We start from the raw sequence: 19378 nt of genomic DNA, 5'->3' as shown, positions 1-19378 counted from the left end.
CCATCTGAAGGTAGCAGTTGATTTAATTAGACTCCATACATTTGGGACTGAAAATGGAGCGTTTCCAAAACAATTCCTTCTAATTACCAAAGTAGCCATATTAAAAAAACAATAAATAAATAAATAACTTAGGAGTAAAAAAAAACAACTTAAGGACACTGGAGAAAGCATTACTGATATTTTTAAGTTTTACTGTAACAGGGTTTATGAATAAAGTAATAACCCGTCGACAGGTTGCAGCCATGTCCCGAATTCCTTGTTTTCCAGCCCCCCCCATTCGCTAGCTTTTTCTCCGACTTAAGCTTCTTCTCTGAACATACAGCTTTGCGATCAACCGGAAGCAGTTCCACGCAAATATATCGTGATATAATAAGGCTGACGAAAATGTTTTTATAAACATTTTTTTTTTAATAAAGCATTCTAAATGCCACAATAAACACATTTAATGAATTTTAATGCCAATTAAGACCCTAATTTAAAAAATAATAATTTAATGACTTTTAATGATTTTTAGTGACCCGTGGAAACCCTGTGTAAATATCTTAGTATCTATGTGACATTTTCAGTTAATTGGTGGAATTAATGTTATCCTTCCACATTCATTCTGGGGAGACAGTGGCGTTGGATGTAGGAGTTTGCCCTGAAATCGAAGGGTTGACGGTTCAAGCCCCGACTTCGACTTTCAGTGTTGTTGTGTCCTTGGTCAAGAGACTTCACCTGCATTGTCTACTGATGGTGGTCAGAGGGCCCGGTGGCACCAGTGCCTCGCTTCTGTCAGTGAGCCCCAGGGCAGCTGTGGCTACAATGTAGCTTACCACCATCAGTGTGTGAGTGTGTGCATGAATGGGTGAATGAATGTAGTGTAAAGCGCTTTGGTCAAGTCTCCTAACTTGAATAAAGGTGCTATATAAGTACATGCCATTTACCATTTACCATTCATTGGGAATAAAAAACTATGTGAACCTCTTCGAGAAAGAAGACAGAGACAACCTGGTGCAGAAAAGCTCAGAGGGAAAACATGTCCTCCTGTCCTGACGGCAGCCAGAACGCTGCAAACTCAGATACAACAGGATGTCCTATTAGCTGGTGCTCAACACTGAGAGTTTGGTTTCAGTGTGCTTTCGCTATTCATCCTGCTTCTCTGCCAGACACACTTAAAACTTTGTGTTTTTTCAGTTGAAAGCATTTACAGGAAATACTCCAGCCCGGTTTGGCATTTAGTGTGGGATATGGATGAGAAACACTTGAGAAAAAAGCACTGAATTTAAAATATTCTTTGTTGCTCAGTAAATATTTAGCTGTACTCTAAGGGGGAGCTTTACCTACTCTGATGGCGTTACATCAAACAAAGAAAAAAGATGGAGAAAATATATCCTAATGTACAAAAGATTAATTTACAGGTTGTATTCTCATTTTTCATGTTGTAGAAAATGTGTCAAAACCCCGGCAGAATTCCAAGTTTTTCATGATAAACAGGCATTAGAGCCAAACTCACTTCCCTTTGAACTGTGGTCCAATATGTAGGGTATTTCCTTACATCTCCGACCCTTCTTGACTATTTAGAGACAAAAACTGGCTAAAAAAACGTATAAAGATAGCCAAAAGACTGAAGGTTGCTGAAGCCTGACATCATTTATGGTTAGTACTGTGTATCCCCTCCTTGTCAGATACACTGATCATTCCTTTTAAAAATGTTAAGCCCTTTAATGTGATTGCTTTCTGTTTTTGTCAGACTGTAAAGTGCTATAGATCAGGGTGTTCCCAAACATTTCACATTTTCACCCCAATAATACCAATGCAACAGACTGTTGACTTCACTTTACATTTATCAATGTGCTAAAATTAGTGTTGCACCGATACTGATACCAGTATCAGACAGGGCCCGATTCAGCACTAAAATGGTGGTATCGATATCGGCAAGTACCAACAAATAGGGCACCGATTGATTGTGAAAACCATCTAACGCCCCCACTGGAGTCAGAACTGAACCAAACTAGTGGAAAGTCTGTTAAAAACTGTGTATAGACACGTTTGTGTAAAAGCTCTGAAAGCATAAGTGATTCGTAAAATTCATGAGATTAGGGGGTTGTTGTTGCTCCATGAACTATGACATTTTTTTTTTGTTTCTAATGCACATTAAAGGAAACCTCTTGTAGTAATCACCACCTGCAAAATAATCAGTCTGCTGAACAAGCGTTTGGATTTACATAATGCAGTTTGCTTGGAGACTGAGCAGTACTGCTGCCTTTTTCCTGCCCTTTATATTTTTTTTATAAGTTCACCCAAGGAATAGAAAGTTACAGATTGGGATTTTGGTTTTGACTGACTCTACTGCCGGTCAGTCCAGGATGCACTATTCTCAGGGCATCCCTGCTCTGCACCATTATCTGACTCCATCTTTTCAGTCTCCAATATTGTGTCACTTTCCAGGTCCGGATGCTGTCTGTGTTTTACGTAGCAATCATCAGCTCACAAAGACAATAAGGCATTGAGTATTCATCCTTATTAAGAAGACAGCAATAATAGATTCTTATTTACTTTATTCTTTAGTTTTGTTTGAAAAATAAATATGCAGAACTAGTCTAACAAGGGACCTCTTGGTCACCCAAACATCGATCTAGCTCTTTGAGAATAAAAGAAGCAAGAAGCACAGGTTTAGTGTGACAAACGGGGGAAAATGAGTCCAGTGAACTGGTGTGTAAACATCAATTTAACTCTGAAATGGTCTCTTACCCTCAAAGACCACACGCAATGGAAAAGACAAGAGATCCTTAAAAGAGGCTGGTAACATGGCAAAAATAAGGTCCTTGTTAGGAGACCAGTGGGAGCCACATAATGGGAGTGATTTGAAATAAGGGTCTCAAAGAGTCATTACTGAATTAAGCCTGGCTTAATTAGCATGCTGATTTGATAGTACACATGCTGGCTTGTGCCACAGCAGCGCTTAAGGTAATGTTAAATAAAATTTAGCTTTGGGGGAGACGAATGTCTGCTGGAAACAATCTGATTAACTACTTCAACAGCTATACATTGTATGTATTACATTAATTTGAGCAGCCTAAAAAACAGGAATAATTATATTATATGAGAACGTCTCAAAATGTGGACACACATCTAATACATCATTCAAAAATATGCATAGACATTGAACATGTCTAAAAAATGTCATTTAAATATAGTTTTAAAAAATCCAGAACTTCATCTCTGTCAAAACTTTCCAAATTGAGTCTCAAGACTTTTCTGATCATACCTCCTTTATGACTGGGTTTAAAACGGTTTTAACTGCACACATTAAATGTATCTTGATCGGGATGTTGTGGCCTAAGACAGTAAAGGTTTTTCAACTCAGTTAGTTCCTTACAGATTTAAAATATATAAGGATATTCTGCTTTAATAACTATGCATAGGAATAACTACATTAGTGTTAGTAGTGGTAGTGAGTTTAAGTACTGTACGGAACGTAGGACAGTGGGTAACATTAAAACCTTTCATACTGATTTTAGTTTAAAGAAACGTATTTAATTCTCTTAAAAAAGAAATAAAAGCTTGAAATAAAATGAATGTTCTTGCTTTGTCATAACTATTTTAATGTAATATCATAATATCACCTGCATAAATGAGCTTATGAAATTAACACCACTGGTACTGCAACGGGGAGCTAAATATTATTACAATGAATAACTTGTTGGAAGAGATCATTTTTTTCCAGTAAGCTGCAATACACAGATTAAGAAGAAGGGAAATTAAAGCAATGAATATTAAGAGATATATATAACGCTAAAACTTTCTTAATTACTGAAATACCAGCTCACTTTTTAACTAGACTCCCTGTTTACTCAGAGTTGATTTTTTTTTTGTATTGCTGTATTCCTTTCAAGTGCTTTTAGTACCGTTAAATACAACTGTCTCATTATGAAGTTTATACAATAACTGGAATGAAATTGTGGATAAATATGTTGAATCTGATGGCTTTTATGGTCTGAGGCAGACAACATACTGATTTATTGGGGTTCTTCCAGTAGTATTTTTGTCTCCGGTAGCTTCTGCTTTTTATTTGAAGAGGAAAAAAATGTAATGTGCTTCTTTCTTTAGACGGAAGATAATGTTATGATTGAAATATTTCATTTTTTCCTCTGTTGACTGAGGTTTTGGCTCCACTTGGAGCGGCTTTTTTATTATTGTAGCTTTGGGAACATAAATTGAGATTTCATCAAATCTTTGTCGACAGACTTTGGCGGAAGGACGATGAAGATCATGACGGCGGGTGACAGACAACCGGTAAGTATCTTATTTTGTTTTGGTTAACTGTTGTGGCTTTTCTACTGTTTTGGTTAAGCAGGGCATTTTTTAGATGAACTCATACCAGCTATTTTGCCTTGCAAAAGTGGTTTGTAATGGTGGTAAAACTCTCTAAGTGAATACTTTGGAAAATGCTGCCTTTTATGTGTGTCTCTACCAGCTTTGCTCCACAAAGCTCTACCACTTTGTGGACTACCACTAGTTACCAAAATGTTCTCCACAGATCATTTGAAAAAAGGTTGTCCCATACTTTATCACCAAAAGGCACTATTTCACAATTTTACTTTACTTTAGGTTGTTTCTCAAATAAAAACCCAATAAAATCCTTTGAAGTTTGTCATTTAATCTTAGTGAGAAACTGTCATTGCAGATGTTTGTAATATGCTGCAACAAACATTCAGTCCTGCCTTTCATTGTTGCTAGCGGACACATTTGAAGAGGATAGTGGACAGAAGAAGGACAAAAGTGCATGTGCTGAGAAATCTCTCAGGCTGCAAGGCGGTTGTGTCATCTTTGTTACAATGAGTACTTTATAAGAGGCCTCCGGACTATGGAGGGCCATTCAGCGCATTGGTGCATCCAGAGAGCTTAACCCTTTCGTTATCAGAAGACAGAGCACTACCTATCGCCTGTGCTCCCTGGAGTCCTTTGCACCCTGAGCCTTTCCTCAGAGAGTCACAACACTGAGCGCAGCTGAGAGACTAAATGCCCTTAAGCACAACAGGCACTTTAGCAGCAAACACATGTCAAGATGTGAATGTGCCCATTGTGCCTGACCCACCAGAGGGCTTGTAGGAGCGACAAGGGAACGCTGCCAAGCTGAAAGTCCCCATTAACCGCCTGTAATAGAAAGGAGCATCCATGTAATTGCATGCCAAATATTTTGTAGGGAATCATTTTGCATATCCTGACTGATTGCTTCAGTTTTTAAACACGGATACGACCTAAATGATGAAGTAAAGTATTAAACATTTTAGAAATTAAATATTGAGATCTAGTATATCAGATCTTCTCACGAGCTCATAACCTGGTTATAGGAGTTATAGGAACATGGAAGACAAGGAAAACAAGGCAGGGTTTTTACTTTCTGGACTGGGATTACCCACCTCTGCCTACTACCGGGCATCTTATTGAAAACGCTTTCATAACCTGGGAACCTTTTCACAATTATATACAGCAACAAACAAAACATTTGATTGGGATTTTAGTCGATTTACAAACTTTTTTTATTACCTGCAGATTTATTCAGAGCAGTGTAACTCAGCCCCAACTGGAATGCATCTTATTTGTTTGGAGAACATGTTGACAGGACAGCTATAATCGTAATGGAAATATAACACTGTGCATCACCTTGTATGCACCTTGCACACTGCATTAAAACATGGTGGCGGCAGTATCATGCTAAATGGGGATGCTTTTATTTAGTGGGAAGAACAAGTCGAAGGTTATTTAAAGAAGTATGGAGCAGGTTAAGGGCAAACATGTCAGAGGGAACAAAAGATAGGAGACTTGAATTTAAGTTCATCTACCAGCAGTGACAATAACACTGATCAGTCAGCATGGAAGATCGTAGATCTATACATTAGATTCAGAGGTGGGTCTTATCTACATTCTTCTACTTGTTAAACATTTTAACAAAAATTTAGTTATGGGAGTTTTAGCAAACCATACTTTTTACTTTTCCCTATGTAATATTTTAATGATGAATCTATTCGCTCACTTGAGTTCAGTTTTTGGAAACTCTTCCCCCCAATAACATTTTTATTTTTTTTTTTTATAAATCTTTGTCCTTTTACTATTACAAGATCAGGCATATAATATCACTGGAGGTAGTTTACCCTGCCCTATAGTACATATATCATGCAGTTAGAAATAGTTTCACATGTTTTAAGTAAAAAATTGATTAGGAGAATGTTTCTTGTGCCTATTAAATTTATTTAAGTTGTATTAATTACCTTGTTTTAGCCTTTAAAATGAAGAAAATGTTCACATAGTTTTATATCATGGCCTTTCTGATCTCTAACATCATTGAATATAGTAAAATAGTTACTCTGCACTTTTTTACTCTTAGTTGAGAAATTTCTCTGACGGCTAATTTTGCTTTCCTCAAGTGAAATGTGTTAAAATAATGCTTCTTTTACTTGCCTAAAATTTTTTGGTACTCTACATATGTCTGGTTAGACTGAATGAAAAGTCCAGACGTTAATTATTTCAAGAATAAACAACACAATTTGATATAATTTTTTAAAGTTGTAAAAATTAAAGCAAAGCTTAAAGGAGCAGATACCAAAAGATGAGCATTTGTAAGTGGAGGGTTATGTCTGCCAGAGGTTGATTGAATCAGAGGACTTGATATAAATGCATACAAAGTTCCCAGATTTTCTTATTCTTTTCTTTTTCAAATTCAAAAGGTAACTGTGCAGAAATATTCCTCCCACTTCAAAATAGCGCCCCGCTTTCTGTTGGTCTATCCTGCAAAATACACTAAAGCTTGCAGTGTGATGGAATGTGACAAAACTTCACAAGTTACAGACACACTTTCAAGGCACTGTATCTGCATGTTGTGATGCTCAGCATATTGAGCGTGCCTCTGCATCTGATATGTCCAACCGCTTATTGCAGAGCATGCTGCATTATGCCTGGGTTAGCAGGGAGTTTGGCATTGTGGTTTCTGGGTGTGTTTGGAGATTTAGATGCACAAGTGTCTGACCTATGGGAGTTATTTTTATGGAAAGTGTTTAACTGTGTGTGTATGAACCAGAGGTCCAAATGCTGCCAGTCTAAAATTAAAATCCAAGTTTTGAAAATGTCTCTAATTAGAGAGGGGAGGAACAAGCTCTATTTTGAGAGCTGTGGCAGTGCACGCCCTTCCCACATGTGTGTGCACAAGCAAGCTAACACACATCCACATTTCCCCTGCATGCAGTACGACTTATTAGACAATCCATCAAGTTCTGTAAACAGAAACTGTCCATGGAATGTGTTTTTATACACAATTTATTACAACAGAACAAGCAGTGGCCTTTAAAGACATAAACAAGTAGCTGCCGCGCAATATTAACAAAAGCTGAATCACAGCTGCCTTACTGTAACGCTGTAACAAGTTATTGCAAAATTTGGAGCGTTAGATTCATCAAAACAGCTCCAACTGGAATGTTTATGGCTGCAGAGCAGAAACACAATGGCCAGTTTAATCACTGTCTAAAGTGTTTTTACAATTTTAATGAGGCAATTTTGTGAATTTAGCTGTTTGAGAGAGAGAGAGAGAGAGAGAGAGAGAGAGAGAGAGAGAGAGCCAGAGAGAGAGAGGAATGTGTGTATTGTCTCATTGTTCTGCCTCATAACAAGCCTTTGTCTTCTGGGCTAAGATGGCTGGAAAATTTAAGTTTTTACTTTATGTTTGTTTATTTTTTTCTTATAAGTTGGCTAAAATAGTTCTGCTCCAAATAATCTGTAGTTTTACTCAGATATATCTGATGGAAAACTACCAGCTTTGTTTATATCAGTTTTTTTTAAATCACCATCAGAGCTCAGTACTCAGACCTTGCTTTGGGCCAGGGAACTTGCTGCAAAACCAGCAAGTGCCACAATATGTTGAACAACAAGATGGATGCTACAAGAATATGGTAGACCAACATGCTTTCCAGTGACTGGTTTGATTCTGCATTAAGGGATATGAGATTACATCATATCAATAAACACAGGGAGACTGCGTCCACAGAGATTTTTAATAAATGCTGGTTGTTCTATTTCCCAACTGGTTCTGCCCCTCTGATTGGTGCAATAAACCAAGACCGATAAAAGAAATGTGGTCACTGAGTTTAAAGTATTGCAATATCTCTGTGCCCAAGACAAAAAATTATATGCAATACAAAGGTTTAGAATTTATTCATAAATTAATCTCTAAAAAAAATGAATAAACTGTATATAGGTGCATGAAGTAGTTTCTCTTTAGCAATTAAACAAATTAAATATCTAAGATTTGGATCTACCTTCTCATTTCCTGGCAAAAGATATGTTGTTTTGGGTTTTTTTTTTTTTTGAATTGATTGTTGCAAAATATCCCTGTGATTATGTATAATAAGGCAACAAAAAAAGTTATGGCAAGTTGGTAAGTATTTTTGTGAGATTTACAATATTATAAGAGGAGAAACTTGCAAGGTTTAAAATGAAAGGTTTGAAATCAAGCATCAGTCTGAGCCAGTGAGCATCCCTTAAATGCAGCTTCATGCAGAAGGTTGTAGTGGACATGACTGTAGGTCATTGTCGTACAAATAAATCACAAATCATAATACTTCTTATCAAAGTGATATTCTCTTATGAGTAACTATGAAGTTGATGATTTCATATGACTTTGTAATATCGGCACAAGCTTTGGTTATGAAGTGCAGATATAAATTTGATTGGTTGTAGCAACTCTCCACAGACTCTAATAAAATGGTTGTCCATTGACGACCAACCCCCATGTCAGGACATGCAATGCAAAGACTTAGATGCAGGGATGTGAAGTAAGCAGTGACTTTAGTCTACATTAGAGGAGACAGGATTCCCTGGAGGGAGGAAGTTTGCCTCCCTGTCTGTCAATTTAAGGAAGGAGGAGATTCGGCAGTTGCCAAAAGAAAACGAATAATAGTGTGGAGCTTTTTTTTTTCTTTAATAGATGTTATGCACAGGCTTTTAGTTTCAATGAAAGGATTCCTTAATAGTTCAGCCACACATTTTTTAGGAACATTTGGGGAATGGTTTCTTCCTGTTCCAACATGAATGTGTACCAAAGCAAGGTCCATGCAAATATAGGTCAGAGAGTTTAGCATGGAGAAATTAGATCGGTTGGACAGAGTCCTAGCCTGACCAATAAAAGGAATTATAGCAGTGACTTGGCCAGGCCATTTGGTCAAGCATCAGCGTCTGACATTACAAATGTTCTGAAAAATTGTCCAACATCAGCAGAAACTGACTGTTAGGAAGTGGTGGCCCAATGACCTTGAAACAAATAAAAATTTAATTATAAAATGTCAGTATTTTAAAATGTATTAATATATTTTTTAGATGTACAAGATAAAAATTCAAACTTAAATAATGAGTGAAGCTGTTTCCTTCGTCATCGGATTGGTGACCATGGGGCGCAAAAATCTTTGGCCATTGACTCGTTAAAAGTTGAACATGCGCAAACGCTCCTCTGCAATGCAAAAGGATAGGAGAGCTCAGAGCGCAGGAGAGCTGCGCAGTAAGCTGACAGGAACTGTCGTCATAGTCGTAGTGCAGCTGATTGACATTTCGAGTCACGGCAGTGAAATCCCTTAAAGCAAACTCGCCAAGAAAAGCTGGAGGTGAAAGTGTTTGGATGTGATCAGCCGAACATCAAAACTAATCAGCAGTCCAAAGACAGATGGAGGTGGTACACTCTAACTTTTTCCAGGACCTGGTTTAGCTACAAGGCTTGGCTAACTGCATGCAGCGGGGCTAAAGCTTTATTCTGCTTTCCCCTTCCTCTTTTTTCAATTGTCAGGATCTGACCCAGCATGGATAACGGCAGGTAGGACTAATTTAAAGCACTTTTTTAGAAAAGACAAAGAAGCATGAAAAATCTGGGATTCACATGTAAAATAATTTAATATAGTGTACTTTTTCTAGGTTTCTGTTAATTTGCATAGTTGCTCTTAAATAAACACATGATCAAAAAATATATAGTTTTTATATATTAAAAAATATATATAAAGCTGAGTAATAGCTTCTGAATTACAAAACTGGTACATTACTTTTTTAGGTTTGTGACACAATATTGGACCTTGCAAAACACAGATTTGCCATCATAAAGCCTCAGAGGGGCAAAATTGATGTACAAAAAGTAAAGTTGTACAAAAATTATTAATGTCTTGTTTTTATATTTTACCAAACCTTTTCCCTTACTCTACCAATCTTTAATGAAAGATGAGCTCTTTTGCAAATTATAACCTGGTTGTTCAGTAAAATAGAAGCATGTGCAGAATTTCAGATGAATATCATAATGATCTTTTTGTGGGAGTTAGAAGATTTAAAGTGAAATTTATGTTTATCAAAATCAAATTACAAGGAGCAGGAGCTGGATCATTACCACGTGTTTTGCCTTTTTAATTAAAACATCACATGCAGCAATGAATTGTGAGTAATGCACTTTACAAATGCCCTTTTAGATGCCTGCTTAGCCAAAGTCTGGATCAAAGGCCCACACCCCTGAATGTGGTGGGTTCAAAACCCTTTCTGGAGAATTGGGAAGCACTATTAATTTTTTCCCATCAGCGGGAATGAAAAATTGAAGAAGGTGAGTGTGGAAGTGCGAGTAGTGGAACAGGGCATTAAACTTAGTGTTTTAGCTTCAAAGTTTGGACCAACAAATTAATAAAGCCTTTAGATTCTGAACTGTATGTCAGCCATGTTCATATACATTATGTTTATATAATATTTAAAATGTATTTAAGTTATTCAGGTTTAAATGTATGCTGTTATACTGTAATATTTATCCAACAAAGTTTTTTGACTCTTATTCTTTTTAGTTATACCATCTACTCTACCAGACAGCGATAAAATACATACTAAAGTATGCTAAGGTTTACAAAGTTTATTTGTTTGCAGCAGCAATTTTACAAATAAAAGTGAAAGCTAGAATTTATTTCTTAAGAATACAAATGTTCACAGAGTGCAGATGCAGGCCTCTGCAGCACAGACATGTATTATCTCAGTCTGTTTTCCTGTGTTGTTGACCCTAAGCAGGAACTTTAGGGGCCGCGGTGGTCAGACACGGGGAGCGGGAAGTTAGCGCTGGCAAAGAAAGTCCGAAGTCAGGCATTTTTGGAGTAAGATAAGAAGAGAGCGGCGCGAAAGGAAAAACTAAAATAACAAAAAGCCACTTGGGGGGGATGAAATTACTATGACAACACACAACTGTTTTCGCCAAGTTTTAAAATATATCAGCCATCCAATCAACAAACACAACAAGGTGATAAGTGAAATATGCGTTGGGCCAAATATGCAGGAAGCCACAGTGCTGGGGGGTGGGGGCGTGAACTGGTGTCCCATCGTTGTCCTGCTCCAATGACCTGCATTGGCACAATAAAACCCAGGGCTTGTGTGGCACCGGCAGGTGCTGCAGCTGTACTCCAAAGCTCCAAGTATCCAGTGTCAGGTCTTTGTTTGCTTTTTTGATTTATTGCCGACTGCCGCCCCACCTTACATATGCAGAGTAGAGCCTGCTCCCCCTTTCTCTCATCACCTTTCCACACATAAATAAACCTCATCACTGCAGGAATGCCTGAGTTCCAGCTTTCTGCCCACTACTGGAATTCTCCCCGCTGATAAGAAAAGGGCCTGGGACATTTTGTCAACATCCTCCCATCTCAACACGTATGAATCAAGGATAAACCACCAGAACAGCTGCAGGCTTCTCAGCGGACGGCTACATATGGCACAGCTGAGACACTTACAATGTGACTCAAAAGATGAAATGGTTTTGAAATAAACACAGAGTTGTGCTTTAGCTGTTAAATCAAGCTGCGGTGTTCAGGGAGACTTTGATGTGACATAAATTGAGAAGACTCATCAAATGCGCAGCCGAAAAAAGAAAACCTGAGGGTCAACCAAGGGGAGACATATTGTATGAAAAAAAAAAAAACACAACTTCAAATCAGTATTAGATTTAACATTTTTGGGAAAACTTTTCACACCCCTTAAACTTATGCACATTTTGAAATACCACAAGTTAAAGGTAGATTAGTGGACTTATTATATCTTATTTGCTTAAATCCTCTAATTCCACATGTTTTATGTTTTATATTTGTTATGTTTTATAGCACAGCATCCTGCAGTAACCCAAATCCGATTTCTTTGCCCACATGCGACCTGAATCTGATCTTTTCATGACAGTCTGAAATACACAGATTCTATTTGTTCCAATGCGACTAGGCCACATGGATATGTGGTCCTACATCTGATACATATCTGATCTTTTCAAATGTGATCTGTGTCTATACGGCCAGGTACATTCATCAAACCTATATGTCATCAAAAGGTCACTATTGTGCGTCTTGCTGTGCAGAAGAACGAAAAAAACAACCATGGCAGACGATAATGGGGAAAGAAGTCTTTACTTCCAACCTTCCTAAAAAGATTTTATTGTTAATGCACTGGCTGAGGTGGGAAATATGAAAAATTTCAAGATGCACTCCAGCACTACCATCCATGTTTATATCGTAAACACAGAGCACACTCGTTTGTGACGTCATTGCCTCCTCTACTAAGCATGCGGGACACTTAGTGTTAGTTGTGTGAATGCAGTTAACACAGATCAACTTACAAGTCACACATACTTGGAAATGTGAAAAACCAGGCAAAAGAATCAGATTTCACTAAAAATCAGAATGAGCATTAATGCCTGCAGTATGAATGTAGCCAAAGAGTTCAGGCATTTTATAGGTGTTAATTATCGACAACTAAGTTTTAATTTCAACAGATTCCACCAATGATAAGGCTCGCTGCATCTCCTCCAGAGCTACCGAGGTTCTCTTAGCTGATCCTCTAAACAATGATTGCCTTGCCAGTTCAGTTTGTTTAAGTTATGGCTACATACTGTATATTACTTCTTTCATTTGGTATTGGTCAAACATTGATCTGCAACATTATTACAGTTTGTGATATTTTCAGGGTTCTATAACCTGCCTGTATTTTAAAAATTAAATTAAGTTACACATGGTCTGTTTAGTAATTCAATAACTTTGTGAAGTGAATTAGACGCACTTTATCAAAACCTAACATTAAAGACGTACATATGTATGTTTTTGCAAAGTACAAAATAACCAAAGCTGTCAAAAAGCAACTCTTTAATGGATAAGCCTTTGGTCTACCTTCTGCTTTGATAATATCTCATTATAACTGTTTGGCCGAAGCAGTGACACATTCTGCTGTAATGTTCCTGATAAGGTAGTAGTTGCAGCTTCTTTGTTGTTTTGCTGTTACAGGATCCTGGTGTTGACCTGATGAGACATTTGTTGACCAAAAACAGTATCTCCAGGTTTTTAAGGGATCCTTAGAATAAAGGGGATACAACTCAAATGCATGAAACACTTTTTAGATATGGCTTTGTTAACAAATACAAATAAAAAATACTATTTTCTTCCCACTTCATAGTTGTGATTTTTTTTTTATATGTGCATCACATAAAAATCCCCCCAAAATATACTGATTTTGTGGTTATAATAAGACAAAATGTTTTTTAAAAAAAAAGTAAAAGAGCTATTCATATTTTCAGAAGGCAATGCAAAAGCTAGAAGTGTTCTTTTACGACCAAGTCCTTAATGATAAAAATATGTCTGTGCTGTCAGTATATTTCAGTCTCAAACCCTGTGAGCCAAACAACACTGATGTTCATTCAGGACGTCCCTGCAGCTGTCTTGAATGAGCAGGGCATGCTGACCACCCCCCACCCTGAGCATTTGTGCCCACTCGTTTAGGTTGGCACCCACCAGAGCCAAAGCTATCAGTCACTGACGACGATGACAACTGAAGTATGCGCAGGGAGGAGTTTGGTTTCTACTTTGGTAAAAGCCACAGGATGAGGCACATGCCTGTTCACACATAAACTGCCACTGTACATTCTCTTCACTTGTCTGTTATCCATTAAAACATCAAAACAGACACAGCTGCTACCACAGGGCACCGAGAGAGGGTCTCTCTCTGCTGTGATTTTTATAATTAACTCATTACAATCATTTATTAACTAGTAATACCAATGATTTTTGTATTGTGGTAAAAAGAAGAGAATTTGTGGTTTACATAATAATGTGTAGGAACAGGACAGGCATGTATTTTCAGCCCCCCTGATATCCACTTTTAAAATTTAGTGCAAATAACCACCTTTACATCTCACTTATTTATGAAGAGATTTAATCTGTGCATCATTTGATAAGACTGTGGTAACTCTCTGGGAGCTGCAGAGATCCCCAGCTCAGGTAATAGGATCTGTCATACAGATGTGCAGAGCAAAAATCCTGCCGGTATGGAAGAGTGGTTAGCAGAAAAGTTATTTTTTTTAAAAGATCTAAGGAAGATTTGCCCAAAAGTTTGCCAGCAAACTGGAAACAATATCAAACACTGAGATGAGAACATATTTGAAGTGTTTGGTTAAAATGAGAAAAGATTCGAGTGACAAAGAACTAAAACTCCAGTGGCGAAACACGGTAGTGGCAGCATCATCCGGCAAATGGTCAAAGATGAGAGTAACATAGATGGAGGTGAAAACGGATAATGAAGCCACTTATAGTTAATTTAAAGTCTTTCTCTTTGTTGTTATCACATGAAGTTCTGTTAAAAACACTAATATTTGTTGTTTTACTTTGATCAAATGTCTGGAAGTTGAAGTTGGTTGTAAAAAATCACCATAGATTCTATGACTCCTCATCTCTCAAAGACAATTATTAATTAGGATGAGAGGCGTCAGTTTGGAAGCAAAGTTATGTTGCTTCCAGAGGCGCCTTGCCTCCTCCTCTTCTCTATCACCCCACTGCTACAGATCTGTTAGTCAGGGGCTGGGGAGTTTTCAGTCTCCCGGGGCCAATCCCTCTGAACCGCCTGCCAAGCTTCTCCCCTCTATCCTCCCTACTCTTTTTTTTCCTTCTTTCCCACTTCTTCTACCCCTCATGTTGAACTTTCTCCTCCTCCTTGACCTCTTATCAACCTCTGCCTTTTTCCCTCCACTTTCACCCCAAAATATTTCTCTTCACTCTCACCCTCCTATCTTATTTCCCCTTCCCATCTCTTCTGTTCCCTCCTGCTTCCCCTTGTCCCAACGCAGCGATCCGGCTCCTTTGCAGCCGTGCATAATTAGGCCTAAACACAGGCCTGTGCAGGCTCACATCTGGAAGAAGTTTGGTCATGGCAGTTTCCTACCAAGTCAACTAAATATTTAGGTTGAGAGTTACTGCATGTGGATGAACTCATGATAGAAGGGGTGGGAAGAGAAGAAAAGTGGGGAGCAGCAGATAAAGGAAAATAGGGGAGACAAAGGTTCTGTATTCACAAAGTCAAATAAGAGGAAGTTTGCAACAAGGAGGCGGTGTGATTTAAGAGCAGCTCAGACCCTATTAAGCTTAAGTAAAGAGGTGACAAAAGTGGCGAGACTACTTGCTCCTTTTTGGCTGGCAGGAACAACAAACAGCCAGCTAATAGTTTTAATAAACAAATCCCCATTGGGATTTCCCATGATGCTGAGGGGCCTCAGCTGGAATGTTCACCGGGGGCCAGCTGTTGTGCATTACACGATGCAGTCGGCTCCGGAAGCCAAGGACCGGCTGTCCTCCAGCCTTCGCCTGCAACACTTGGAGAAGAGCTTTTCTCCAGACAAGCCTCAGCAGAAAGGACTCCTCGAACCGCGTACAGAAAAAGTTTCCCTGTCGCACCTGGGGTACTGTCTGCAGGCTCAGGGCAGACTGAGGAATGCCAGGAATAACACAAACACCAACAAGAGCTCCTAGCATTCCACATCTGGAGCTAATGTCACGAGCTGTGCTGGGAACGCTGGCATTCAAAGGGCCCACTGAATGCATCAGGAAAACAAAACCTTCCAGACGCTGCTGTTCTCAGGCAAGGTAACAAAAATGGAGCGCCAGATTGTTTGCGCCTTGTGAACGTGCCACAAAACGCCAAGCGGCTGCGGAAAAACAACCCGACCAAAATTAGTAGGTGCGGGAAAAGAAAATTATCTTCAATCACCTCAACCACTGCCAACCCAGCCATTCCGTCCTCCACATTTCAGCAATGTGTTCCACAGATGTTTGTCTTGCCTTTATTAAGCAAAAACACGAGGCCCTATAAATGGACATGTGGCTGGATCATGGCCTCCTGAGACCAAAATGTCCATACTTTACCTCATATGCTTGCTCCAATGCAATATAATTTGCCCCCTCAAAGATTTCCTCTACATTCTTATATCTTGTAACATCTAAAATGTTTCAGATTTCTAGATCAATTTTAATTACAGACAAAGATAACCCAACTAGCAACAGAATGAAATATGCCATTAATCAAGGGATAAACTTTGAGTCTCCACATTTTCTGGTTTAATTTATACTTTTACCCTGATTACAGTCAAACTCGTGGAATGAAGAAATATTTTAACCAGAGTCTGTCTGACAACAGGAAATAAACTAAACTAAGACATTCGCTTATTATTAAGAAATTTCCATATAAATTTAGACACAAAGTCTCTGACATTAATTAGCTGCTTTAGAAGTTGTGGAAGGTGCACCACCCATTCCATCTGGTGAATTAAACATCTTGTAATTGATAAAACCATGAATTGTGCTCCATAACAGAAGGTCTTAAAGGTAAAAACCTCAGCCATCATTTAGTGACCTTAAACTCAAGCACACTTTATGAAGTGGGACAAAATCCTGAAAGTGACAAGCATGTCAACCTCAGAATGACAAAAAATAGGTTCTGGAGTGGCCTAGTCAAAGTCTGATAAATGACTGTCTAACAAAATACCTGATCAGCAATGGTAAAGACTCTTTTTTTTGTGTGCAAATAATGGCACAACCCCCAATGCCTTTTTTTTTGCATTGAGGTAAGTTGGTCTTGATATTTTTTTTAATCTTAAATCATAAATCAAGATTTGTGTGAAGATGAAAACATTTAAGATTTGTAGAAGATAAAGAAATCAAATAACAAATATCTCTAAGTGAGCAAATACATTTTTGCATCCTTATAAAAAAAATGTTGCATTTCCTCCACTTTGCAAGAGTAGAAAAAGAGCAGCATAGTATGGGAATGAGCGATGATTTAAGAAACTCTGAGCAGCAGAGAATAAAGGTCTGCTTTGCAACAGATCAAAACACCACCTCAAAATATGTGTCACTAACAGATCAGCAATCTATCAGGAATGATAGTGTGTTTTGGCCCATGTCGAGGCCCTTTAAAGTTTGCTCCAAAAAAGACCACACAACTAAGTGCCTCTTAATTAAAAATATAGAAGTGAACTGGCCCAGAATCAGTGGTGTTCTCGCTCTCAGAAGGAGACGGAGAGACAGGGTGTTGCTGTCTTTAAAGTGAGAGCCAGGCCACCAGTTCAAGCACAGACTCTGATTTAAAATACCCACAGTGTGTTTCAATTTATTTCTGTTTTTTGCAAAGCCAAGATCAGCTGGACCATGTGTGGAGGTGGACGGCCGAGGAGTTAGCTGAAAGCAGAGGGGTCTGGCTGAGGCAAATTTAAAGTGACAGAGTTGTGTCAAAGAGGCCGGACCTGATGATGATCACAGAGCTCCTTAATGCTTCGCAGAGAGGAACTACTAAACCCTTCACTGCTACATGAGAGCAGATCAGGAGCAAAACATCTGACCTTACAAATTGTATGATGGCTACAGGGTCTCAGCATGATCTGACAGCATGGATGGAGACCTGACTGGATACAAACACAGATCTTTAACATGTCCCCTGTGCTTTACTAAACCTTAAACATCCATATAGGTGTTGCTTGTGATAGAAAAAAAAAGCAGAACAGACTAGTTGAAAATAATGCATATTTTAAAAAAGATTCTCCAGTTGGTTTTAGCTCTAGACTTGGACTGGGCCATTTAACATATTAAAAGAGTAACTTGCTGCTATGGGAGAAACTCTCTCCTGGTTTCAGGTCTAGGGTTTTATCCAGAATTGCCCTTTATTTACCTCAATCCATTCTCACAGAAAGGCTGAGCAACTTCCCTGTCTGTGCTGAAAAACAGGGGTTCCCACAGCATGATGCTGCCAACACTTTGCCTCACAGGAAGGAAGGCCTCTTCAGGAAGATGACAGGAAGTGACAGTTTTTTTTTTCAATAGATTTTGAAAATACAAGTAAAACCTTTTGCAGTTTTCAGCAACAAAAGAAACTTTTCGGACCGAAGTTGCATGAGAATGTAGGTCTAAGAATGGCAATTTTGGGATTAACAGTGATTATTCCTAAAATAAAAAAATAAATCATGCAGACTTGGAACACTTTACTTTACTTTGCATATGAGTATCAGGAGATAACTTACAGAGTGACCGTCCTGTTGGGGAACAAGCTGAAGTCAGGAAGTTCCACCAGCTCCTCCTTGCTGCAGCTCACCCTTCTGCCCACAGGCTGAGACCCGTGCGTCTTGGGGCGATCCTCCGCGCAGCTGCAGCCGTTGGTGGAGGCGAGCGGCCCGGGGCAAACCTGGACGAGTCCCGCTCCGCAGGTTGGCAGAAGCAGCAGCATCAGGACCAGATGCCCCGGCCACAGAGGGATGCCAGCTGCGGGCGCAACCATTGTCCTTCGCCTGGATCTCACCTCAGCTGCTCCCCCGCCTCCAGTCATCCCATAACTCCACCGTGAAGATCTCGGTTGGAGTTTAAAAACGGGAGGAGAAGACAACTGAACCTATGGGGCTTAAATAAATGAATGAATTGTAAAAGTCAGTCACTTAACAATGAACTTCCATCTCATCCGGTCATCACAGAAACATTCAGAGGCGCTGATTTCCCAAATGTCCCGTTATGTCATGGCAGCCTGGGCGCACGGCTCCCCTTTGCTCCAAAAGGCTCATAGATCCAAAGTAGTGGGGTCCATCCAAGAGTTACCAGCGACTCTAACAGCGTTTGCTTTCAGAATCATGGAGGCATATAGACTAAAATAGATTTACTCTTATTTTAGGATTCATGGGAGTGTCCAAGTTACCGTTATCTTTCCTGCTGAAAGTCAATCAGCGCTGATTTACTGCAGAGCTGACGCACATAGAGTCCGAGTCACTGTTATTTCCAAAGGAAGCAATGAATAAAGTCCGTTCTGCAACTTTCCTGTCTTGTTTCGAGGCTTTTTTTAAAGTTTTCCTCGCTTTTCTCCTCGATTCCCGGGAGGTCTCCGCACTCTCACGCACGGCCAACCTGGATTTAAACTGAAAGCGGAAAACAGAATAAAGAAGGAGGTTTGGTCCTCATCTGCTCCCCTGAAAATTCTCAAAATAAAGTGAGGGTTTGTATGTATGCCTCAGTCAGTCCCCAAACTCCCTCAGTTGAGGCTATACTACCCAAAGTGCGCCCATTCCGTTTGCGCT

The 19378-nt window shown here is 39.0% G+C and overlaps 1 protein-coding gene across 1 annotated transcript in view; it reads right to left on the bottom strand.

The window, feature by feature from the left end:
• Window positions 1-19378, bottom strand: part of adgra2 (adhesion G protein-coupled receptor A2) — a 59005-nt gene extending 39627 nt beyond the window's left edge. Inside the window, exon 1 of the mRNA XM_015370906.1 lies at window positions 18341-19378. Within this exon, the coding sequence (XP_015226392.1) occupies window positions 18341-18642 (302 nt within the window). The 5' untranslated portion in view covers window positions 18643-19378. The remainder of the gene's footprint in view (window positions 1-18340) is intronic.

This window comes from Cyprinodon variegatus, unplaced genomic scaffold, assembly GCF_000732505.1.
Source record: "Cyprinodon variegatus isolate N-32 unplaced genomic scaffold, C_variegatus-1.0 Scaffold49, whole genome shotgun sequence".
Classification (NCBI taxonomy): domain Eukaryota; kingdom Metazoa; phylum Chordata; class Actinopteri; order Cyprinodontiformes; family Cyprinodontidae; genus Cyprinodon; species Cyprinodon variegatus.
This window is presented reverse-complemented; position numbering and strand designations above follow the sequence as displayed.